Here is a 26,441-nt window from a genome sequence, read left to right as displayed (position 1 = left end):
TTTAGGAAAAAGCCTAAGCTATGGCCCAACTTTTAGAATTAAAATAAGTTGACACGTCATTATTTGCAGGCTGGCAGTCCCGACAAAAAGTACTATTACAGTTCCTTTTTAAGCACCCCCTTTTATATTTTGTATCTCTGCTACTGAGTGAGATAAATTATACAAGGAAAAGACAAGTAACTGATCTGCTGCTGTTCTCTTAAGAGCTGGGGCAGCATAACTTTCATGTAGATACAAAAGGGCACATACTCACATCTGGCTGGCTGGTGAGAAAATAAACAGACATAGTCTCTTTGGATGGTAATCTTTCAAAATACATCCAGAAAAGCTACAAATTGTAAATTTGTAAATTCTAGTCAAAGATTATAGGGTTAGTCACAGTGATAGTGTCTGCAACAAGGAGAAATTAAGAACAGCCCAAGGTCAGAGGGAAGTGCTTTAAAAAGCACGACAGAATGAAAGAGGGACTGGGAAGGTGGCTCAGAGGGCAAGCCACTTGCCACGGAGTGTGAGGACCTGAGTTCAGGCCCTCAGAACCCATGCAAACGCAGACTTGGTCTCAGCACTCCTATGGCAAGAGGGGAAGTGGAAACAGGGGCATCTTGAGAAGCTCATGGGTCAGCTAGGGAACAATAGACTATCTCAAACAAGGTGGGAGGTAAGGACTGCCACCTAAGGTTATCTCCTCTGACCTTCATACATGTGTGCATGCTTCTGCTCTCATCATCTCCCCTCCCTACTTTCACTGTGCGTGCGCACACACACACACACACACACACACACACACACACACACACACACTTTTTTTTTTTTCTTCTTCGAGACAGGGTTTCTCTGTGTAGCTTTGGAGCCTTTCCTGGAATTCACTCTGTAGCCCAGGCTGGCCTCGAACTCACAGATCCACCTGCCTCTGCTTCCCAATTGCTGGGATTAAAGAGTGTGCCACCACCACCTAGCAACAAACACACACTTTAAAGTGATAAAATCATAGAAGATAAAGTCGTCTTATGTGTTTATACACAAACTCTATATAAACACAGATCAGGATTGACCCCCTCTAAAAAGGTGTTAGTCAAGAATAGCTTTACTAGAGGTTCACTGAAAGCTCAGTAACAGTTTGTTCTTTTCATATTAAACATTCTAGCACAAAGAAAAAGATAGCAATGTTCTTGCTTTGTCCAACCCCTGCTAGCACCAGGTGATTACCCTGACATTAAAAATTTAATCATTAAAATTTAAAATAATATCTAACACAAAAATAGCAAGCTAGGGGAAGTGGGCTGGAAAGTCAGCTCAGCAGCCTTTAAGAAAGCTTCCAAAGGACCTGATTTGGGGTCCCAGGCCCCATGTTGGATGGTTATAATCACTTGTAACTCCAGCTCCAAGGGATCTGACACCCTCTTTTGCTTTCCTGAGGCACTTAAACACAAAATAATAATAACAATCAGGGTTTGTTGTTGTTGGTGGGTTTTTTGGAGACAGAGTTTTACTATGTATACTTAGCTGACCTAGAGCTTATTATGTAGACCAGGCCGGCCTTGAACTCACACAGAATGCTGTGGAATAACCCTTTTCTATACTATGAATATGTATTACTTTCAATGGTTAATAAAAAGCTGACAGGCCAGTGGCTGGTCAGAAAGTTAGGTGGGAAAGCCAACCTGAGAATGCTGGGAAAGAGAAGGGTGGAGTCAGGAGAGGCCAGCCAGCCACTGAGGAAGCAAGCCATGTAGAACATGAGGGAACAAGCTACAAACCACATGGCAAAGCACAGATAAGAAATACAGGTTAGTTTAAATTAAGAGCTAGTTAATAATAAGCCTGAGCCATTGGTCAAACATTTATAATTAATATAAGTGATTAATCGGAAGCGACGGTGGGACAGGGCAGGACAGAGAAGAGCCTGTCAGACAGATCCACCAGTCTCTGAGTCCTGAGTGGTAGGATTAAAGACATGTTCTATTACATCTAGATGTTTTGTTTGTTTATTGTTGTTGTTTTGGGACAGGGTCTCATTGGCCTTGACTGCTCTAGAATTCATTATGTAAGACCAAATTGGCCTCAGATTCACAGAGATCTACCTGTCTCTGCCTGCCTCTAGAGTCCTGTGTCCTTATGCCTGGTAAATCTTCGAAAAATGAGAATAAATTTTTAAAAGTATCAAGATGGAAAAATATTAGTAATGTTTATGGCTGACAAAGGATTAACACTCAATATTCTAATAGAAAAGAGGATACAGGACTCCAAAAGAAAATTCACAGGAAAAATAGAAATAGGTATGAAATATATGAAAGCTTTATTACTAATAAAAACACATAGCTGCTAGGCATGGTGGCACAGACCTTTAATCCCAATACTCAGGAGGCAGGGGCAGCAGTTGGAGGCTAGCCTGGTCTACATGGCTCTAGGACAACCAGGACTATATAGAAAGTCCCTGTCTGAAAAACAAAAAACAAACAAACAAACAAGAAGCTATTCAGTCTGTGGAGGTCCACAGCTGACTGAAATGAGAAACTGGAGGCACACATATCTACTGGTCCAGCATAGGACAGCAGCTGCACAGTGGACTAACAGTAGACTTCTGTGCAGTAGTGAGCATAGTGTCCTCACCACTCTTTTAAAAGCGTTCACTAGGTAGGAGCCCAATATTGTTTAGAAAAACATATTATCAGTACGTGTTTATATAAAGGGATATGCAATATTTTATGTATACAGAGAGTAACCTAGGTCCATGTGTTGTTTATAGCTGTTATTTATAACACATACAGTGAGAGAAGGAATTAAAAACAACTTTTTAATTTTATACTTTTCTGTATTGTTTGCACTTTCCCTAACACATCCATACTATAAAAAATGTAAGGGATGCAGGTCAGGGTTAGGAGATACAGGCATGCTCCATCTTAAGGCTATGACACAGGTGCTAAGCCAAGCCAACACCCAAGGAGTTCAAAGCACCCTGTGAGTGCACAGGGACCTGAGCATCAGGCACTAGAGTCGGGTGGCATGAGCTGCTTGCAGTACGCGCTGCTGACTCAGGAGGGACTACACTGGACGACTTGGGCTGAGGGGGCACAGATGCCTGGGTCACCACTGCTAGCACCAGTAACCTCTGGCCGAGTACAATCAGAATGGGAACCAAGCGTTTAATGAAGACAATCTCAAATTTATCCTCATGGACTTACACGGAGGGCCATGTAGCCATTACCAGGTGGCCAACCTTCTGCTATGTATAAATGCCGAGGAGACTGTAGGCTTCCGAGTGCTCAAGGCCCAGACCCAGGCAATTGCTGGAGGGCCTGGAGGAACTCCTCACCCAAGTAGCAGCATCATACTAGAGGGATGGAAGCTGGATCAGAAAGGATGGGCGTGGGGAATAGCAGAAGGAGATGAGTGGCTGGGAGGAGCAGAGCCCTCGAAAAAAAAAAAAAAAAAAAAAAAAAAAAAAAAAAAAAAATGGTGGGAGAGCAGAGCCCTGGAAACACCTTATTGGGCTGAGCACAGGAATTTTGCTTTTTTCTGAATAAATTTCAACTCTTAAAAAAAAAAATGGAAAAGAAAATTGTGTATTAATTAGCTATGCCTGGCCACTTGGCTCCAAGAAGAACTTGGCTTTTGGAACTTACCTTTTCCAGGGACTCCTTCTCAGCTCGGAGGTCAGTCAGTTCTTCCTCCAGGGATGTCACCTTGAGCTCCAGCTGTTTCCGGCTCTGCTTTTCACTTTTGAATTTGGACTGTGTTTGCTCAGAGGCTTCTCGGAGCTCTAGGACAGAGGAGCAGGGAGACATGACCGGAGAACCAGAGATGCGGTGGGCACTGGGGCATTCCGGAGGCTCCTTCAACGTTGCATGCTCTAATCTCCCAATCCTACCACATGAGCCTCCCTGACCTCCAGAAAGGATTAATAAGCCCTACACTGACTCTACTGTCAACCCATGTTTACCCTGAGAAGGGTAACTTCTGAATGTCTATACCTCCTTACACACATGCGAAGTGTGAGGGAATGGTCTCTGAACAGTCAGAGACCACCTTTAACACCGATCACTCAGACAGCCCTACTTCCATTGCCAGAGGACCACATGGAGTGTCTCTGTTGAGGAGAGCTCAGTCCCTTCTCACTGCCTGGGTAAGACTCTCAACTTTCTTGGTACCTAAGACATTTGATTGAGAATTTGCTTTCAAAACATCCCTTTTCAAATGAGGTTGGGGGTGGGGTTATCTTTTAATCTAGTATACTAAAACTCGTTTGAAAACCGGCTCTTGAAGTAACTGTCACAAAGGACTGTCAGAGGGAACCACAGAAACAGAGGTGAGATGCCTACACGACATTCAAATCAAAAGTTGTCCAATGTGTTTGAGGTGGGCCAACTCCTGCTCTGTAAGAGAGGATGCATCTGCAAGGAACCGCCTGCCAATGCTCTCAGTGACCCTGAGCTTTCTCTTAGACAAGGACTGTGCCTCTGCCCACCTGGCTGCTGCCTCTGTCCCTGCCCACTCATCCCAGTTCCTTCCACACAGGTTTCTCTACACCAAGACACCAGGAGCCAACGCGCTGGCACTCACAAGCTTCTAGCTATCAGCACGCCTTAGTCACCCCCTTGTGCCAAGTACTGACGTAACCCTCAGACGGAGGAAGGACTTTTACAAAGACTAAATCACTGTCCTTGCCCTCTAGGGACTTGTATTCTAGAGGGAAGAATAAACTTATAAATGATGCTTATGGAAGGTCAGAATAATGCACTTAGGGATCAGGGACTCGAAAGGAGAGATCAAATGGTCTAGAAAAACTGTGCAAGAGACAGACTTTAGAGGGACTGGAGGCACTACTGATGGTGAGTGAGCACGCCAAGCAACGGCTACACCCATCTGAACCCAGCTAGTCCAAGGGAAGAACGGGATGAGAATCAAACAGGGAGCGCAGCCAGGAGGCCTGATGTTAAGGCAGATTCTGGGCAACAGAGCAGGAGGTGAGCGCAGGACAGGGGCCTTGAGTCCAAGCTGGGGCACTGTAATCCACGCTCCAGGAAGGAGGAAACCACAGCGGGAAGTGCTTGTTTCTTAAAAGTCCACCATGTTAGTAACAAAGATACTGAAACAACATTTCCTCAAACAGAAACAGTGTGACTTGTCAATTACAACGGAATTGGGGGAGGGGTGTCTTCCTGTTCTTCCTCCTCAATGCTAAGTCCTTCCTGTGGGTATGGACATTATGCCAGAGGAATCGACAGGAAGGACGCCATTTAACTCCTCCTCCTCTGAGAACTTACCCGAGAGGTCCGCCTGGAGTCTGGTGACCTGGCCCCTGAGAAGCTCTGTCTCTTTCACGCTTTCTGTCAGCTGCACCTGCAGCTCTGTCTCCTTCTTCTGGTGAGCTGTCATCTTCAGCTGCAGGTGAGAGACCTGTGCAGTGGCTGCTGCTAACTCTTCTGTCACCTTGGCCTGAACAGTGACAAAGGGTGACATCATTTAGACACAGGCATCCCAAGTGCTGATTCAACCTCATGGGACGCTGAACTGATGGTATTGGTAGACAGGAAGGGAGAGAAGGACACCTTCCACCTGCACTGGGCTCAAATCAAGACCTGGAAATGTCCAAGGGCTCGGACTGACTTCTGTTGCAGGAATGTGTACTTAGGAAATACTACACAAGCCAGGTGTGGCAGCACACGCTGTAATCCCAGAGCTTGAAAGGATGAGGCAGGAGGATAAGGAGCCGAAGGCAAGCCTTGGTTATATTAACAAGACCATCTCAAAAGCAAATAAACAGAGAAACCGGACTGTAAGAGATGACAAAAAGTGTGTTACAAGGCTGTTCAATGTAGCATTAAGTTTTAACAGAATGTAGAACTAACATAAAACACTGAAAAGATTTAAGCAAGCAAAATAGGAAATGCTCATCCTGTGGGCTATCACAATTGTATTTGAAAAAGAATACTCGATGGCATGGAGTACAGCTGGAACCTACAGCTAAATGAAGAATATAAGCAGATTATCAAATAGCATGGTAAGTGTTATTCTGTTTTTGTAAGATGACCTATATGTGAAGGAAAGAGCTTGCAGGGCATTTTCTATCAGTGGCCAAGCTAGATAGAAACTCGGTGCTTCCTACTTTCTTCTTGCTGACTGGATTAGATTTTATATGAGCCTTTCAAAAAGATGTTTCAGCCGGGCGTGGTGGCGCACGCCTTTAATCCCAGCACTCGGAAGGCAGAGACAGGCGGATCTCTGTGAGTTCGAGCACTTAAATGAGTTCAGGAAAGGCACAAAGCTACACAGAGAAACCCTGTCTCGAAAAACCAAAAAAGATGTTTCACAGACTATTCTTTAAAAAGATAATGTGCTGTTGCTCAAAAATTTTTTAAAGTATTTAAAAAGTAAAGAGTGAGACTCTCCCATGCTACACAGTTCTGCCTTGCCTCATATTGATAACCACATGAAGTATGTTTTTTCAGGAGCTGGCAAGATGGCTCAGTGGGTAAAGATGTCTGCTGCCAAGACTGACAGCCAGAGTTTGATTTCCAGGACTCACACAGTGGAAAGAGAAAATCGATACTGGAAAATGGACCTCCATGCGTACACTGTAGCAAATACATGGCCATAAACATATATGAACACAAAATAAATAAAAATGTAACAAAAGCCATATGTGTTCAACTTCCCACTTGTATAAAGTGATTCTTTATCTACATACTGAGTCTTCACGCCTTCCAGGTAAAACAGCAGATAAACTATGTAGTCTTCAGTAGTACATATGGGTCTTCTCCCTTCCCCCGCTTTGTAAAATCTACATCATATTCCACCATGTGTCTATAACATAGTTTATTCTGTACTGCAGCATGCACGCATTGTTTCTGGCCTTTCTCATTACACCAGTGAGCATCTTGGATCCACTGTATGCAGTGATCCCCTGTGTATGCAAGAGCCATTTAGAATATTCCTAGGTACAGAATGCTAGATCGAAGGAAATCCATTGCAATTTTGTATATCATTGGTTCTCCTCCAGCAGCTACTCTACACATTTCATCACTCATTGCCAAAATTCCAATCAAGCTGATGAGAAATGGGACTTGGGCCACTTTCTAGTGTTTCTGTGATAGACAAGGACCAACTTTAAAGAGACTAAATATTCTCCAGAACTTACGATACAGGCGAAATGACTGGAAACTCTCAGGTGGTATTCTGAACACTAGTGATGATGGCAATGATTATAAGGATGGTCAAGAAAAGTCAGCTACTGCATTCACTGCCTTGAACTGCTGTGCTTCCCGTAACACAGAGTCAGACTGCATTCATTGCCTTGAACTGCTGGGCTTCCCGTAACACAGAGTCAGACATCAGCAGAGGCGGTGAGGTTACTCTGTGGGTGACCAGGCTTGTTTCTGTCAACTGGGGTTGGGCTGACTCCCCAGGCTATGATATTGCCACCATGATTCCCTCTCCACTGTTCTACTTTATGCACATTAGACAGCTGTCTACTTTCATCTTATCATTTGTAGCTTCTTATGGTATTCACCATGCACACCTGTGTTTACAGTATTTATTTCTAGGGCTGGGGATATATCTCAGGAGTGGAACACTTGCCTAGCATAAACTAGGCCTTAGTATCACATATACATGAAAGTATTTATTCCTTGTCTTATCCCCAAGCATTTATCAACTTTCTAGCTTTCATTTAAAGTCTGTGGTTTTGACTCTCCTAACAGTGAGGGAAATGAAACAAAAGTATAATGACTAAAGATAAATAGGCCATGAATCTGAAAGTATATGTGACCTTTACAGTAGATAATTTTTGTCTAGAACCTCCAGGGTAGGCTTCATCTTCCTCACATGGAATAAAGTCTACTTGCTGTTCTGCTTCGCACAGGCATGAAAACTGAACTAACATAGAACTCGGACAGTTCTGCCCCTTTGTGGAGCTTAGGGAGTTCACTAATTACAGCAGAGCCCCTCACAAGACCTGGAAGACCCCTATGTCCAAAGGACAGAGTAGGGGACACTCAAAAGTGCTTCCCCACACTTTATTTTAAAGTGATGTCGCACCATTTAGCTCAGACTGGCCTTAAATTAATGATCCTCTTACCCAAGCCCAAGGGCTAGGATTATAGACATGCACTACTATGACCAGCTTCAAAGTTGTTTTTATATCAGATCCTTACCTAGAAAGGCCTACTACAGAAGCATAAAAATATTCTCATTCAAACGCATGTACATATGCAAAGACATCAGCAATACATTAACCATGGTTATCTTTGGAAGGATTATGGGTGATTTATGTGTTATGGGGTTTTTTGTTATTTTATTAGAATCAACAGATCAAACTTTTATAAGTTGGGAGAAGGTACACATGATGATGTGTGTGCATGTAGGTATTTACAGATATAGTCACAATATTTTAAATACTGTCAGGATAGGCAATGTCAAGGGGAAAAGGAAATCAGCAGAAACCTACATGGTAGTGGGAGGACTCTGATTGCTACCCTGGAACAATGTCCACCGTCGAGGTAGAGAGCTGGGAGAAGAAGCAAGGATCAAAGACAAGGAAGCATTGACACTAGAAGCAGGAAAACAGCATCAGGAGAGACAGCACTCTGATGTGGGAGGACAGTGCTGAAAATGAGGCCCTGAGCAAGTCCTGGCCATCTTCTGGGCCTTGATTTGTTCTTTTAAAAATGAGTTCATTGAGCTCAATTCCTCTAACAGTTTTTCACTTTGTCATTACTTCATAAGAAAATGGGTTCTTATGAATCGATTCTGTCACAGAAAAAAATTTTCACTTACCAAATATTCATTGAACACTTAACCATATTTTTCTGAGAAGTGCTTGGAGGCAAACATCTGCCTCCTGAAAGAACTGCTGGTCTCTCTTTACAAGAGATCACAGGGAGACTGCTAAAGTAGATCAAAGCTGATGCACACCTTAAATCCCAGCACTCGGAGGAAAAGACAGGCATATTTCTGTGAGTTCAAGGCCAGCCTGGTCTACATAGCTAGCTTCAGACCAGCCAGCACTACATAGTGACACCCTGTCTCAAACAGCAAATTTAAAAAAAGAAGTAGATTATCCAGGGATAGTGGCACACATCTGTAATTCCAACACCTGGAAGGCTGGGCAGGAGGCTGAAGAGTCTATGGCAGCCTGGGTTACATACCGAAACACTGAAAACACCCGGGCTACACAGTGAGACCTATACGAACAAAGAAAGAAGAAGAAAAAACAACTACCAGGGGACAGTCAAGGCCCACAATGGCTCGCTGAAATCACGGTGATGGGTGGAATATACAGGCAGGCCCTGGTCACCAGCGGGAGGTTCTCTAGAGGAAGCAGGGCAGGGTGCTCTGTTCTACCCTGCTGTTTGACTATGACACATGGGACACCTGCTAGGCTCTGGGCCAGACAGGTGGAATTTTAAAATGCAAAACCACGAGAGGATTAGCAAGCTAAGGAAAAGTTTGATAAACTACACCAAATTGGACCACTACTTTTTGGGGAATAAAGTTTCACTGGAACATACTTGTGAATACGTGCATATACAAGCAGGGCCAGTGAACATGAAAGTCACATGTTGAACTTAAGTAAAAGCAAAAGTATCGAGATGTCAAAAAAGAAATGACTTTTATACCTGGGTAGGTACTGGAATAGAGAAGAGCTTTGGAAAAGTGTTATCTTGGTTGCATATACTAAATTAGAAACCCAGGAGGTGAGGCTTCAAAATATGTAATTCTGATCAAGTTTCCCAAGCAACTCTGAGGTCGCTAAGCCATTCTTTGGGCATTATTGGTCTATAGAATAAGTTATAGTCATCATTTACCCCTGAATAGCAACAGTGAGGATAAATAGCATATTTGGGTGCCCAGTAGGCCTGGCGTTGGGGAGATAAGGAAAAGGAGAGGGAAAATAAAAATAAAACCAGAGAAAGGAGACATAGCAAGGCACATTTTGTGGAGAGCAATGAAGTTGCAGGCTGCTGCTTATGACCAGGTCGTTAGTAGCCGTCACAACAAACAATGAATGAAGTAGCAATGGAAAAGAAACCGGGCCGGAACAGGACAGGGCTGTGCAGGGCCAGGCACAGCTCATCTGCGGATAGGTGGCTGTCTTAGTTACTGTTCTACTGCTAAGACACCATGACCAAAGCCAGAGGGCTTGCTGCCAGTTTAGAGGGTTGGTCCGTGATCATCATGGTAGGGAGCATGAAAGCAGGCAGGCATGGCATGGTACTGGAGCATGGCTATGAGCTCACATCTGATCCACAAGTTATAGGCAGAGAGAGCAAGACGAGGCCTGGTGTGGGCCTCTGAAATCTTCAAGCCCACCCCCAGTCACACAGCTCCTCCAACAAGGTCACACCTCCTATCTTTCCCAAACAGTCCACCAACTGGGAGAACGAACATTCAAATATATGAGCTTATGGGGTCATTCAAACCACCACACTGGCCAAAGACATTACTTACTGGATGGTATGGCTAAGCAAACACAAAAGTTAGCTTGAAACATAAATAAGGAACCCTTATTATCAGAGTATAGGAAAGAAAGTCAAAATCACAAGTTATATATTCATTCTGTTCAATTTTGCATGTTTCCAAGGAAACGTCAATTATAAAATATAGATAGACTGCTTAGAATTTCATGAAAAAATACAAGATAAAGAGCAAAGATTTGCCAGCTGAAGAGTGATGACCCAAATACGAAGGAATCTGTTCTGGACAGTGTCCAGTAACAAGAAGAGGGAAACTAGACTCCAGAATTAGTTGACTCCAACCCAAGACTCACTAGCATCTTTCTCACTTCTATTCAGAGCAGATCAAAATTCCTACTCTGAAGGACTGAAGTCACAGTAATTCATGCCCTCCTTCTTTCCTTATCTATATGTCTGTCTGTCTGTTGATCTATCTATCTACTGTGGCAGGGTCTCGTGTAGCTCAAACTTTGGCTTCAGACTTTCCACCTAGCAGAGAATGACCTGGAACTCCTGACACTCCTCTGGGACTACAGGCATATGTCACCATGTCCAACTCCATTATTTTCCTTCTGTTTTGTTTCTTGAGACAGAATCTCACTATGTAGCCCCAAATGGCCTGGAATTTGCTATTTAGACCAGGCTGGCCTCAAATTCACAGAGATGAGTTTGCCTCTGCCTCCCAAGTAACAGGATTAAAAGTGTATGTCATCTCACTTGGCATTTTATTAAGGAAAGGTAGTCCAGGCTGGCCTGGCACTTGCCACGTACCTCAGGGTAGACTTGAACTTACAGTAATTTTTTGTCTTGGCCTCCCAAGTCCTGGGATTACACACATATACTACCTGTCTGGCTCCAAAATAGCACTTTAAAATGGTTTTGTCAGACTCAAATGAATAACAAACTACACACAGACGAAAGATCAAACTAGACAATCCTAAATTCCACTAAGAACAACATACAAATTTATTACATAACATAATAGAAATTTTCTTTTGATTCTATCAAAAGAATAAATTTAGCTTCTTATAAACTATAATAGTCTCATAATTATCAAATTATTAAGACAAGCAATTGGATTTTTCTTTCTTTTTTTTTTTTTTTTTTTTTTTTGAGAGACGATCTCACTAGGTAGCTCAGGTTGCCCTTGAACTACAGATTCTCCAGCCTCTGCTGTCAGAAGCTGGGATTACAGGCATAAAACCTCACCCCTAGTTCAATCTTGTTTCTGAGTCAACTTACTGCAAAACATAGTAAAACAGATCTAGATGTGACTAACACATGAAAATCGTTGGATTTCTAGGTCTGTCCCAAAGACAACAAATATCCTGCTGAACAGAAACTTGGAAGTTCTTATGTAGGACTCCTCAGCTCAACATATCCCAACCTGGGCCTTCCTCTGCCAGCTATTTTACCTTCTCTTGTTCAGCATGCAATACTCTTGCCTGTGTGTTTTCTGTGGCTGTTTGAAGTGAGTTGTTCCTCTTCTCCAACATCAGGTTACTATGCTCAACATACCTGAGACAGAAATAAAGACAAAGAGAAGATTTAACCCACTCAGTTCTCACATCATTGTTCTACACCTTCATCAGAAACAATCTAAAGGGAGCTGGAGGGATGGTTCATAGGTTAGGAGCCTTCGATGTTCTTGCAGAGGTCCTGGGATCAGTTCCCAGCACCCACGTGGTGGCTCACAACCATATGTAACTCCAGTCCAAGGGATCCAGCTCCATCTTCTCTCCCAGGATACTGCACACACACAATACACAGATATGCAAGCAAAACATCCATATGCACATATTTTTTAATCTTAAAAAAAAAAACAAATAATCTGAAAGCACTTTGCTTTCTCGATACCTGCAGAAATTAACCAAGATATCGACAGTAACCAAGAGGTGGCAACCTGGGCCACAGAAGAATTGCTCTGCATAATGAAGGCAGACATTCACAGGGTGTGTGCTAATGGGAGATGGGGAGGAAAGAAAAGGGAGTAAGAAGACTGTAAGCCTTCTACCAAGCCTGCCATGAGAGAGACAACAAATACTAGTGAGAAATACAGGAAAAATGGCTTTTTCAAATGAAATGCATTGAGACTAGTCCTGTTTACCTTTCCACCCTCACAAAGCTCAAAAGGATCCACTAAAAACTACAAAATGGTTGTGCTTTATGAAATAAGTGAGGCTCTGGTCGAGTCCTATTGATAAAATAATTCACACAGAAAAGAGAAGAGCGGACACAATTTTCTACGTAACACGCTTTTCAGAAATGAGGAAGCTAGGCTTGCAGAGATGAACAAAATACCCAAAGCCACACAAGAATGAAGGGCAGAGCTGAGGGTCTCAACCAAGCACAGGCACCTCAGCGTTTTCTCCTGAAGCAGTGAACAGGTAACTCACACAACAGGCAGAACTGACATGGCTGAAATACATGGACGGGTGAATAGGTTGCAGCTCAGAGAGAGGTATTGTGTACTTAGTGTGTTCAAGGTCCTCGGGTTCAAGAAACAAAACACAGCAAACGTAGAGCAGAGACTTGTGATTAATATACTGCCCTCAACAAACGTGTGTTAAAGTGGACAAATTACACTAAGCCCTTTGCCCACCTCCCCTGGCCTTGTCCCTGTCCTTACCTCTGGTTTCGTTCAATGAGTTCACTAATCTTGTCATTCTGCTCTTCTATCCGACTGCTTTTCTCAAGGAGCTCCTGCTTCAGCCTCTCGTTTTCCTGATCCAGACACACAACACACAAGGTATGTGTCTTCAAAGTGCCCGCTTCCTCTCCACTCTCTGCTTCCCGGCTGCAGCCAACGTGACCAGCACTTCACGTTCTGCTGCCAAGCCTTCCTGCCATGATAGACTGTATCCCCAAAGTGTAAGGCAGAATAGCTGAACCCATGGGTAGCTTTGTGAACACACTTTCAAACAAACACTAAACTTATTTCCCCACAGATGTAACTGTTGAAGTAACAAACTGAATTATACCTGATGGATTCTAATCACTAGGCTAGATAGCTAGAGAACTGAAATGATCAGAAAATGAAGTGAGAATTTAAAATTGGGCCAAAAAGCAATGTTTCTTTTTGACCACATATAGTATAAATCACATTGCACATAGAGCACAGTATAATACAGCTTAGTATAATGGAATATACAGTACAATATAGATGGTTGTGGTTCCAACAGGAGATGTCACCTGCATGCGCATGTGTTCGAATACTTCATCTCCAGCTTGGGGTGGACTGGAGGTGGGGTCCAGTGAAAGGAAGTGGGTTACTGAGGGTGGTCCTTAAGGGTTCCTAGCTAGGTCCCACTTCCTATTGGCTCTCTGCTCAATGGGACCAGTTGTCTCCCCTCTGCTACCACTCCTACCTGCCATGATAAGCTGCATGCTCTCAAACTAGGAGGCAAAACAAACCCTACTTTCTTAAGAAAAATAACTAATACGACAGTGTAAGTCATAGGACCAAATTAAGCCATTGGTTTGTCCAACTGTAGTATTCAACACATGTTATCTCTCGGGGTGAGGGACAGATTTTCAAAGGGTAGCACATCTGAGGAGGGAGCATGGACAAGCTCTCCAGGCTGAGCTGTGCTCCCCATCACCCTCACCTGAATGATTCGCTGGATGTTGCTCATGATCATGCTTGTTTCCATGGTGACTGACATGTTAGGAGGAAGCACAGAACTGCCAGAGCTATGCTTCTGTAACTCTTCAACCTGCAAAGGGAGGCCAGAAAGACTCTGTGAACATGTTTAACTGGAGAAATGCAACTCACCCGGGACCAATCACTTTTTCAAGAAAGTTAATAAATTTCTGAGACAATATCTAAATGTAAGCCTGCTTTCTCCTGCTAACTTGATCCCAAAGCAAAAATAACCACCCTTCTAGGTAAATGACTAAGGACTGTGAATATGGGAAACCAAGGAAGAGTTTTCTTACAGCTGTGGCTTCTCCTATTTACGTCCCACTTATTGTCTACTTCCTGTCTCCCCAACCCCCTTTTTTACATTTTTGTTATCTCTTTTTAAAATTTAAAATATTTTTTTAGATTTATTTATTTTATTTTATGTGTCTTGAGTGTTTTGCCTACAAGTATGTATGTGCACCATGTGTGTGCCTGGTGCATCAGAGATGAGATGAGGTATCAGATCTCCTGGAACTGTGAGGGCTGGGAATAGAACCTTGGTCCTCTGCAAAAGTACTCTTAATCACTGAACTGTCTCTCCAGCCCTCTATTTATTATTTATTACAATTTCATACATATAAATAACGTGTCTTTATTATACCCACTCTCCTTTATTAAAATTAGTATTTATTTATTCAGATTATTCTATGCATTATTCTGTGTACATATGACATGTGTAAATATAGACATGTACACCTGTGTCACAGCACATGTGCTGAAGTCAGAGCATAACTTGCAGGAAGCAGTTCTCTCTTTGCATGATGAATTTCAGGAATCAAACTCAGATTGCTGAACTTGTTCAGCAAGTGTTTTTACCTGCTGAGCCGTCCCTGGCCTAACTGGTCCATTTTCAACAGAGCCTCAGCTCTGACTCAGTCACCTTAGTCATGAGATGATCCATTTTATCAGCCACTTTGCTGACTGCCATTCGAATTTCAGTGTTGTGTTGCCGGGCTTCAGTCATGAGAAAGGACATCACGTCACCTGATCCTAAACAGATATGAAAAGGAACTTATAAACCTGGAAAGAGGAAACCATGCGTGAAAAAGTCAAGGGCAGTTTTAGCAGAGAAAGGAAAGGACCCCTTTCATGTACTAGGAAATGCAGTAGGTGATTTCACACTGTTAGGAGAAGACATAGAAGAAGGAATAGAGACAAAAGGGCTCCCAAGCTAATAATAACTAGGCTATATTTCTGCAAAATGCATCAAGGGCTAGAGTCTGGCCCAAGTGCACACTGGTCCAAGTGTACACCCACTTTGGACTACTATAATCCTGGCACTTACACTGCTTCCCCTTTACCTAGCTGTGTGTCAGGCATTGCACAGGCACCAGGAATACAGTCATGAATAGAACATGGTCCCAGATCTTAGTGGGCTTCAATTTATAGACAAATCATTACAACAGAGTGTTTTAAATTTAAAATGGGCACAGCAGCACATGACTGTAACTCATGAGGCACACAGAAGATTCAGAGTTGAAGATCAGCCTGGGCTTCATGAGATACTATCTGAAAAACAACTTTTTAAGGAGGTGATTTCAAGTGCAAAAAATAGGCCATGTATAAGGTACAAAAATAGCACCTTAAAAATAGTACTAACCTTCTGGGGACATTCATATGCACTTGTGTCTACAGAAGCAGTGGATGGAGAGGTGCTGAGCCAGAGGAAATGTCAGGTTGGAGGGATGCAAAAGTGTTTCAAAGATGGAGAAGGGACAGGGCTCCAGACAAAGGCTGCATTTAGGAAGCCCTTCCCACTGCAGAAGAGCAAGTTAGGCTGCTGGAGATACACTAGTTTCCTCTCCCACTATCTGATGCATGCCAAAGTGATTACCAAGCAAAAGACAGGCTGCACACAATGGCAGAAAACCCACACATCAGTCAACATTTCATTTACTTTGTTTACAAAACACATCTATGCTTGCATAAGTGCATAAAATACACACAAAGTTGCCCACACAACTATGAGAGATGCTCTCCTATGGGCAGAAGTTTAATGACAGAGAGGACAGTTACCTTTACTTTATCCCATTTCGTATTGTTTGACATTTTTACTAAAGTGAATTACTTTCCTAATTTACAAATTTTAACAAAGTAGTTTTCATCCGAGGCACTCAACACCCACAGTAGTCCTCATGCTTCCTCTCAGTCCCTCCAGTGTTTGCTCTTTCACCATCTGCTATAGGCTCCAGTCACTCTGACAGAAGAATTAAAAAGGCTGGTAGGAGAGCATGGAGGGAAAAAGACCAGGACTGTGGGTACAAAGGAACTTCGGGGAAGATGCAAATTTTCTAAAAAATGGATTGTTGTGACAGATGCACTGCTGTGGGATAACTCTTTTGTGCACTGGTTTAATAAAATGCTGATTGGCTAGGAGCCATGTAGGAAGTATAGGCGGGATAAGCAGACAAGGAGAATCCTGGGAAAGAAAAACAGAACTGAGGAGGAGATGCCAGCCCGCCATCCAGGGAGCAGTATGTAATGACACACAGGTAAAGCCAAAGACAATGTGGCGACATATAGATTAACAGAAATGGGTTAGTTTAAGTGTAAGAGCTAGTCAGTAGTGAGCCTGAGCTAATAGCCGAGCAGTTTTAATTAATATAAGCCTCTGTGTGTTTACTTGGGTCTGAGCAGCTGTGGACCGGGCAGGACACAGGAGCACTTCCAACTACAATGCACAACTCTGAACTTTTCCTAAAGGAAAAAAAAAAAATGCTGGGGTCTGGGGAGATGATCAGCCAGTAAAAGTGCCTTGCTCCATAAGCTCAAGAACTTGAATTTGAATCTCCAGCACCTACCAAAAATAGTAACAAAGGAAATTGACCATGGTTGTGTATACCTGGAACCCCAGCACTGGGGGGTAGACACAGGTGGATCCTGAAAGCTTCCTGGCTAGGTGGTCTATGCAAAAATGGCAAGATTTCCAGTTCACTGAGAGACCTAGTCTCAAAACAATAAGCTGCAGACCAATAGAGGAAGATATCCAATGTCCTGCTCTGGCCTCCACATATATGTACACAAGTACGCATACCTGCACACTCATATGCATGCATACATATATACATACACAACATGTACTATATATACTATATTTAAATATATATTTAAATGAATTATATGGTATATAAATTACAACTCAACCAAGCTGCTAAAACAAAACAATGAAAAGAAAGAAAGGGTAGAGAGCTGTTGGAGGAAAAATGAAAACAGAATGGGAGGGAGGAGAGCCCAGCAAAGGTAGAAGAGGGGAAACTGGGAGGAGAAAGTTATTCCCTACCTTGAAAGTGGGGAGCCTGGGACAGTGGTGCTGGGTACAAGGGCCGAACGGGCTGCAGCTGCGAGGTAACTGAGCATGCCTGGGGATATGTGTAGGCTTGCACACCTGCACAGGGCTGACAAAGTGACAAGTTATTTGTTTACATTCCTATGATAGAACAAAGCAGAAAAACAGGGAGGAGGCTTGAGGTGATTAAAACTGGAAATGATAAGACCACAGTTAGGTCACTGTCTTTGGGACTTGATGGTACCTGGTCACTCCAGTCCTACCCAGAACCTGAGGAACAGGAATCTTGTATCACTATCAGTCCTCTGGCAATATGATTTAATAAAGTGGGAATTGGTTCCCTACTATCAAGCCTATTTTTAAGAAAAACTTGAAATTAAGCAAACCCTGTTTAGTTTCTCTTGAAGGAAAAAAAAAAAGTTATTTTTCAAGATTCCAAACTAAGCCAGTCAGTTTCCTGGATGCCTCTCCCCTGCTAGAATCGGTTTTTTTTTTTTTTTTTTTTTTTTTTTGTGTGTGTGTGGGGGGGGTTGTGTTTTTTTTTTTTTTTTTTTTTTTTTATTTTATTTTACAGGCTTTTAAAAATCTGTATGCATGTATGTCTATGCACAAATGTGTGGGGGTTTCTAACCCACCTGATATGGTGGGTTCTTAACAGCTGAGCCATCCACTGCTCAGCCCCTAGATTCTGTTTTGTTTGTGTGTTTTCAGACAAGGTTTCATGTAGCTCAGGCTAGCTTCAAAATCACTATATAGCTAAGGATACCCTTGCATTCTCAATGTTCCTGCTTCCAGTTCCTTAGTGCTGGGATCACAGATGTTTGCCACCACATCCAGTACCCTAGCTAGATCCTGATGCTTATCTGGGTGACCAGAAGCTCTTATTTTTCTGAACCGGAGTATCTCAACTGTGCAAGGCAGATGTTACTGTTTCATGGGGATTTGCTAATGGGCTAAATGAGGTAATACAGGCAAAGCCCCTAAAAATTGGCAAATTAAATGCCTGGCAAAAGGCAAATGTTCAATAAACATCAGCTATCATTTTGAGGAGAGTTATTCTCTCCCCATAGAAGAACTTGTTTGTTTCTAAGGACAATATAACAATCCAAACATTGTTAAATTAAAACAAAAATTCTTAGTCTGTGACAGAGGGATTTTCCACTGTGGGAGATGTTTTCAGTTTTGAGTCTCTGTTCACAATCACCACGAGGGGCCGAGGCTGGAGAGAGCTCTTGCTATGTTGCGTGCACCAACAGGACCTCGCTGTGTGCCAGGCCCAGGCCTTGAATAAGTACTTTGCTTATTCCTGCACTTACTCTTCACAGGAAGTCGTGAATAGACAACTCTGTGTGGTTTAGGGATAAGAAAGGAGTAATTTAGGGAAAGGGAAATTACAAATATTGACTTGGGGAACTGCTGCTGTGTAAAAAGGAGGGAAGGGATCTTTCTTATTCACACAAGAAGACCAACAGAAATTATATTTCATGACTAAAACCACTTTAAAATAATATTGTTTGTTACCTGAGGGCTGGACGTGGTGGTACACTCCATTAATCTCAGCTCTCAGGAGGCAAGAGGCAAGCAAATCTCTGAGAGTTCGAGGCCAGCCAAGACTACATAGTAAGACCCTATCTCAAAATAACAACTAAAGAAATTAATTAATTAATTAATTAATTAAAAAAGACTTACCTGGAAGTTCTGAGCATTTCCAGATACAGCAGAGTGGGAATCAACAGGAGCAACTTGCATCAAGGCAGCAGAGGGTGTTTGGAACCCAGAAACAGATGGCTGAGGTGCTAGGTATGATAAACCAAGATATTTCTACTGTTACCATCCTTGCTTCTTGTGTTAACACAAAAACACAACTCTGACCTCAAAGGGGATAAAAGATAATTAATTTTGGAGCCAAGCAATCATGACCATGGCTCGGGAACATGGATTTGGGTTACTCCAAATTCCATGTTCCCATGTAGTTAACAATCTCATGAAGTTTTCACAAATCTAGACATTTTTTTAAATACAGTGGTGAAAACATCTGTATTCTGAGTGTGTTCTGGAAAGGCAGGAGGTTTTAGTTTCGGGCCTCAGATGCTATCTGACCACATTCTTAGCTTTTGATTGGTGAAGGCTAATACTCTGTACATTTCAAAGGGTTTACCTAATAGTTGCAGAGATGTTAGGTCACAACCAAAGAAGGGCAATAAATGGCTATTAAGAATAGGCTGGGGACAGCACGGAGAACTGTCTCCATTTCTGTGAACGAACCCTACAACTGCCCAGGCCAGACCCAAGGGTATGAGTTGGCCTGTCCCATCATTCACCCCATCTATGATCTGCTGGAGCACGTAAAGGGACCTGACCTGCAGACCCAAATCAGCATGATCTCCACAACACAATGTAAAAGACACAGAGAATAAATAAATAAATAAATAAATAAATAGATTTTTCCAGGTGGCCATTAAAGACACATAGAATAAATGAATGAATAGATGAATGAATAAATGAATGGATGAATGAATGAATGAATTCTTCCAGGTAGCTATTAATGGCCCAAGATAAATTACAACTGGTCTCTGAACCTGCTGGATCTCTGCCTCTACACAATCACTGACCTCGAGTAAGTTAGCCTTAAGAAGGTTCAATGTCAGGTGGGGTCTTTCCAGGAACTTTCCGTCACACTCATAAGTCTGGACTGGCACCTGACATTCCCATGCTTTAAACTGGGCCAGTTTCCCCACTTAAACTCCCAGAACCGCTCCACCAGCATCCCAGCAACTGATGAAAACAGTGCTCCCTTGTGCATCTGACTCAGATCCCATCTGCTGACACACGTGCAAATAACACAAAGGGAAATGTCTCAAGAGCTGAGCAGAGATTTCCAAAAGGGACAATGCAACAAAGCAGAAGTCACGACGACAGGCTGACTCCATCTGAGTTTGAAAGTGTTCTACAAGACAAACTCAAGTGTTAGTCCCTAACCCAGGCCCCAGCACTAACAAGGCAAGCTAATAATCTAAGGAACACTGAAGAAAAGTTAGATCCGACTCAGGGGCCAAGCCTCAGAGAGGTTCCTTTCTTACCCTGTGTGGCCATCTGTGGTAACACTGGGTGGGCTGGCTGAAGAGAAGGCTGGACAGACGGGGTCACCAGGGACTGCCCAGCTCCGCGTACAACAGTTGTATCCTGAAAGAGACACAAGGGCTGGTCTCTATGTGTAGGACTTTAGCTGAAGACTGAGGCTGCCCCTCTCTAACTCGGCTCGCAGTACAGGATTTCCAGGCAAGAAAGAGGAAGGAAAGGCAGGCAGAAATGCAAAAGTCAAGGGTATGAGTTGTATGCAGGAAGCATTCAATTATGTAAGAGAGTAAGAGCCCTTCTTCCTATAAGCCATACCAAATAATCAAACACAGTTCATCTCTACTGGTGTTCTAAGCTGTCGATGCTTCACCGTGACAGATCTACAGAATGCACCATCAGCTACCTAACTGACCTAACCCGTTCCCACGAGAAGGGCCTCCTACAAGGACAGCCAGCATCAACCCAGCCTCACCTCTTCAGCCAAATCATTTCACAGACCCCAAACAGCCATAGGAAACTGGACAGAGGGGATTCACTCCACCTCATTAGCAGGCTGGCTTTGATGCTGGCTGTCTAGAATGTTTGCCCGAACTCTTTCGTTGTTGTTTTGTTTTTTTGAGAAAGTTTTTTTGAGTCTTTCTATGCAGTTGTCACTGTCCTGGAACTTGCTATGTGGACCAGATTGGCCTCAAACTCAGAGATCCTCCTGTCTCTGCTCCCAAGTGCTGAGACTAAAGGTGTGTGCCACCACACCTAGCTGTTGGCTCTCATTCTTAAAATATTTTTTGAAAAAAATCATTAAACCAAAGCTGTAACCCTAAATGAAGCTGCTCCATCTTCGTGCCAGGGCAGGCAGTCCTGACACACAGTTCATAATCTGCCGTGCTGTGGTTCAAGGCTGTCACTTCTTCGTCATTCTTTAGAGATCCCCAGGCCCCAGTATTCTCTTCCGGGAAAATCAACCCACTTTTAGATTACTACCAATTCCTAAATCAATTCAAATGTCTACCAAGAGAATAAAGGGAATTATGATAAATGGAAGGCCACTGAATTGCCTTTAAAGCAATATACATTTTATATATATATATATATATATATATATATATATATATCTGATATTAACATAGGCATTTATGATATAACAATAAGTTTAAAAGTTAGTTTATAAAGCAATATATAAAGAAAATGCCGTTAAGTATATTCTTTCTTTATAATTTTTAATTATTATGCAATAAAGTAACTTAGTTTTAATTATACTTAAATTTTAATTAATTATATATATAAAAAGTAATTTTTAATGAATTATATTATTCAAATTTCATTTGTAGAAACCAGGAAACAAAAACAAAATAGTAAGCTCCATTTAAAATGTTAGAACTTTCCAGAAAACAAATAAAACAATACTATGAAAAATAAACCCTACTTCAGAGCACATTTTATATTTTTTCTCTTCATTTTATATCAAATGAAAAAATTCTCAAAAATCAATCTATCATATATTTCAGTTCATTTGAGAAAGAATTTTTTTTTTATCAGTAACAAGCTAACCACTGAAAAGAGGCTTAGCCTGGCAGTGGTGGCGTATGCCTTTAAGCCCAGCATTTGGGAGGCAGAGCCAGGTGGATCTCTGTGAGTTCGAGACCAGCCTGGTCTACAAAGCCAGTTCCAGGACAGCAAGAGCTACACAGTGAAACCCTGTCTCAAAAAAACCAAAGAAAGGTGGAGGCTTGGGGGCAGGGGGCAGGAGGAGGGAAGAGGGGGGATCTTTGATTGGTGTATAATTTGAATGAAAAAATTTTCTTAATAAAAAAGAAAGAAAAAAAACAGCTTAAGTTACTTTATATTCTTGTGGACCACAAATTTAGATCTAAATAAATATAAAATAATCATATTTCTGAAAGATATGCCATATTTCTAAAATCTAAAAATAGGAGTGCTTTCATTTGTATATGAGTGTTTATATGTGTTCACGTGTGTATATAGGAGGGAATGTGCACATTGTACACTTTTGGGCATGTGGAGGTCAGAGGTCAACACTGGGTGTGTTGCATGGTCACTTTTAACATTAATTCTGAGTCAAGGTCTCCCACCAGACCTAGAGCTCACTGGTTGACTGGACTGGTTGACTCCCAGGCCCCAAGGATCCCTCTGTGGGCCCTCCTCAGATCTAGGATTACAGGCACAAGGCACTGCCCTGGCTCTGATGTGGGTGCTGGAGAGCTGCTTAGGTGCACATAGCAAGTACCTTCCCCACTGAACTACCTCCCCATCCTGGGGATGCTTTCTGAGCACAGTGTCAAGAGCAAAAAGCAAGGGGGATTGTAGATAGGATTTCAACAAAATTCTTGAACTTCTAAATAATGTTTTTAAAACACAGGAAAAAACATCATATATAAAGTCATAAAATGTAACAGTTTGGTATTTAAACAGGTATCATGGGTGAGAAGACCAGTATTTCCCAAACTGATCCAAGCATTCAATTAACAAACATGGATGGAAGCCAGAAGTAGTGGCATGTGCCTATGGTCCTACACACTGGGAAGGCTGAGGTAGGAAGTCACTGGAACCCAGGAGTTACGAGCCTAGGCAACATGGTGAGACTCAGTCTCCAAGGGGGGAAAAAAAAAAGAATTGAGCACCTGTAGACATGTAGACATGCATGCAGGCAAAACACTCATGCACAAAAATAATAAAATTAAAATTTTTAAAGAGTAAAAGAAACTTTCAAAAAGTAGAATAGAGTGCCTGTTATGGGTTGCACATCTTGTCTGAAGACTGATTCTTTTTTCTCAACATGAAGCAGATTTATTCATTTCAGACAGGCAGCTAAAGATTATGAGCAATACAGATGCAAGATCCTGGTACATGAACACTAACCAAACCTCTCTAAATGGTCTAGTTCTTGTGCCTGATGTGCAGAATTGCTTTTAAACAGTCCAGTTCTTGGGTCAGATATGCAGGATTTACCTCCATTTGGGGAAGGCCTAATCACAGTAGAAAGACATGTACCCACACTGATCTCATGACTCTGGATTAGACACAGGAAAGGAACTTATTTCAACCAAAGAAACACAAGATGGCAGCACCTGTACTACACATGTTAATACAGTCAAGGTGACATACTTCTGGTTCTGAGTCATTGGAATCCAGCTGTGGTGGGAGGATGGGCAGCATGGGCTGGCCCATTTTAGCCATCCGAGAGATCAGCTTGGCCTTGACTGTATCAGGACTCTAAAAAGAAGGCATAAACATCACTGTGATTGTGGTTTGTTGCCACAAACAGTTCAACTTCTTTGCCTTGTATCAAAACCTTTACCCGTACTATTCCCTATTAGAAGCCGTTTCTTCTAGAAAGCAAGAATTATTTATACCAAATACAATGCAAATGCTATATAAATACAGTATTGAGGAAATAATGACAAGAAAGAGGCCTATCTGTGTACATTTAGCTCAGACACAATCCCTATAGCCCCCCCAAAAGAAAGAAAGAATTAAAGATGCCATGCATAGAAGCGTATAATTAATAATAACAACAACAGTCAAAATGAGTCCCCATAGATCTGGAATGGACTGCTTGCATACGAATCATCTCTTTTAAATCAAGTGTCCCCACTGTAAAATGAGAGTGCTAATGCACACTTGGTTTAACTTCCTGAGTTTAGAAAGTTTTTTCCACCAGGACCAATTACTTATGAAGTGGGTCCTGCTGTGGCTGAATGTGCACAGGGCTGGCTCCACCCATCACTACTGTACCCAGTGGCAGGGAAAGAAAGGCCTTTCTTGAACCTGAAGTTCTTTGCCTGTCATCTGGTCCCCCTGCTGCACACTCAGAACCTGCATGGACCAAGCAGGGCAGCAGGAAACTACCTTTTCATGCCTCCTAGAGGCATTCAAGTCCAAATTTTACTGAAATAGCAACTGGTCCTCTCCTCTGACCTTTGGGGAAACAGAAAGCCAATGACCTGCTCAAAGTCAACCAGTAGATGAAGAAGCCTCAGTTCCTCTGAGAGAACAAAAAGCACAAGGTGTCTACTCTTTCAGGTAAATGAGTGCTCTCCAATCCCCCTCTCACACACACTTTCTTTGGTGGTGGTGGCAGTTACAGAATTTTGTTCTTTTTGAGATAAAATACACATAACATAAAATTATATTAGCATCAATGTTAATGTGAACAATGCTTATTAAGCACTTACAATATGTCAGATATAATACTGAAAACTCAGTAAGTGTTCATTTCCTTACGTCAATTTACATACGAAGAAATAAACCTCTTTAGAGAGTAAGCTCTTCAAGGTCACACAGAATAAGCAACAGAGAAAGCCAAGGATTAACCTCTGATCCATCCCTGTTGGAATAATGGCATCTCTAGACAGAAGTGCACTCTACTGGAGGGGTTCCCTCCCAACCTCACACCTCTCTCCTGGTAACACCACAGCTACTGCCCATTGAAAACAACTTTACACAGCTCTGAGCTCAGGGCTTTAAGAGCATCTTTAGTCCTCACAAGAACTGTAAATGGGGGCTGTGAAAATTATCTCCACTGCAACAATAAAGAAACTGAGGATCTGAAAAGTCAGATCCTTTCTCAAGGCCACATACCTTTAATTCAGAACTACTGGTGTAAAAGCCCAAGCTAATTTCTACTGACTGATTTCCAAGTAGGATAAAATGAATATAGTAATAATTAATTTCATTTCTAACCTAGTCAGTGGCTCTCAAACCATGTACTAAGCACACGAAACCAAGCACTCCAGGGCTTAGGGGTACAGAATCATACTTACTGTATTTACAGTAAGCTGTTCACTGAGAGAGTTAGATTTGGAACGAAGAGCCGGTTCCCTGAAAGAAAAAAAAAGTCCTGAGATACTACAAAATCTATAGTCATAAACACAAATTAAGCTGGCTTAAAAACATTGCTTTTAAAATATTCAACTGAACAGCTAAAACAGAATTTTAACTCCTCTTTACTTGTATAGTCTTGGAAGGCCACCAAAGTTGAACAATCTTTCATTCAAATTCAGTCCACTTTCTCATGGGCCTGCATTCTGTATTCATGCCCTTTACTCAGCTTTCTTCCAGGGTTCTGCAGATATTCTTATTACCACTTTTACAGACTATTAATCCATTGTCAGAAGAATCTGATGTAGCATTTTCCCATTCCTGATCCTGTTTATTTTATTTTTTCAATTACTTAATATTGATTGCAGTTTTAAACTACATATGAGGAACCATGTTGAAGAATCCTAGAGCATGCCATGGCCCTAATATCTTACCCGGACTTGAGAGGCAGTGTTATGGATGGTATCACAACAGGGTCACTTGGGAGGCTGTCAGCAGCAGGTACAGGGGAGGGGGCTGCAGAGTCCCGGGAGCTCACACTGTGGCCATCAGAGCCAGAATCTCTAGCAAACTTCACCTGGGGTAGAACAGAATGTACACGCTTACCCTTCAATAGTCTCTTTTATTTATTCTTTAGCATACAAGCTATTGCCTATTCAGTATAGGTAATCAAAAATGCAGAAGACAAGACAAAGGGAATGGTTAGTTACAATTAGCTACCATTACATCATCTGCGTTTATGAACGAGGGCATGTGTGCTTTTACAAATGGGGCTACAGCTTCATAGCTGTTCTGCTTACTTGCTTATACATTAATGTATTTCCTGTCACTAAATATTTATCTTCATTGTTTTCAGTTCTTGAAGAGTGTGTCTAACTTCTAGGTCATGCTCTTTCCTGCTATAATCTACAAGGTAAAGTCTCCAAAGGATTTTTGAAATGGAAGTTATAAATATATATGCTATTATTTATTTATTTATTTATTTATTTATTTATTTATTTATTTATTTATTGGTTTTTCGAGACAGGGTTTCTCTGTGTAGCTTTGCGCCTTTCCTGGGACTCACTTGGTAGCCCAGGCTGGCCTCGAACTCACAGAG

General features: G+C 42.1%; 2 protein-coding genes across 3 annotated transcripts in view; one reads left to right on the top strand and one right to left on the bottom strand.

Moving 5' to 3' along the window:
• The window catches only part of Fkbp15 (FKBP prolyl isomerase family member 15), a 63,993-nt gene that overhangs the window by 10,198 nt on the left and 27,354 nt on the right, over positions 1–26,441 (bottom strand). The window contains exons 10-21 of one of the 2 annotated variants that reach the window (XM_037202607.1): positions 25,777–25,919; positions 25,285–25,342; positions 23,627–23,734; positions 20,506–20,608; positions 19,115–19,221; positions 17,420–17,534; positions 15,020–15,129; positions 14,063–14,170; positions 13,084–13,178; positions 11,900–11,972; positions 5,265–5,436; positions 3,624–3,760 (exon numbers count right to left, since the gene is read on the bottom strand). In XM_037202607.1, the coding sequence (XP_037058502.1) occupies positions 3,624–3,760; positions 5,265–5,436; positions 11,900–11,972; positions 13,084–13,178; positions 14,063–14,170; positions 15,020–15,129; positions 17,420–17,534; positions 19,115–19,221; positions 20,506–20,608; positions 23,627–23,734; positions 25,285–25,342; positions 25,777–25,919 (1,329 nt within the window). Of the gene's footprint in view, positions 1–3,623; positions 3,761–5,264; positions 5,437–11,869; positions 11,973–13,083; positions 13,179–14,062; positions 14,171–15,019; positions 15,130–17,419; positions 17,535–19,114; positions 19,222–20,505; positions 20,609–23,626; positions 23,735–25,284; positions 25,343–25,776; positions 25,920–26,441 lie in introns of both variants that reach the window. The other variant, XM_037202608.1, reaches the window with a different exon arrangement.
• Lamtor2 (late endosomal/lysosomal adaptor, MAPK and MTOR activator 2) lies at positions 2,116–3,520 on the top strand. Its single transcript, XM_037202325.1, is given in 4 exon segments — positions 2,116–2,122; positions 3,019–3,111; positions 3,114–3,366; positions 3,502–3,520. Coding segments are annotated over 4 exon segments (372 nt in total).

The sequence above is a fragment of the Peromyscus leucopus genome, chromosome 2 (genome assembly GCF_004664715.2).
Source record: "Peromyscus leucopus breed LL Stock chromosome 2, UCI_PerLeu_2.1, whole genome shotgun sequence".
NCBI lineage: Eukaryota > Metazoa > Chordata > Mammalia > Rodentia > Cricetidae > Peromyscus > Peromyscus leucopus.
This window is presented reverse-complemented; position numbering and strand designations above follow the sequence as displayed.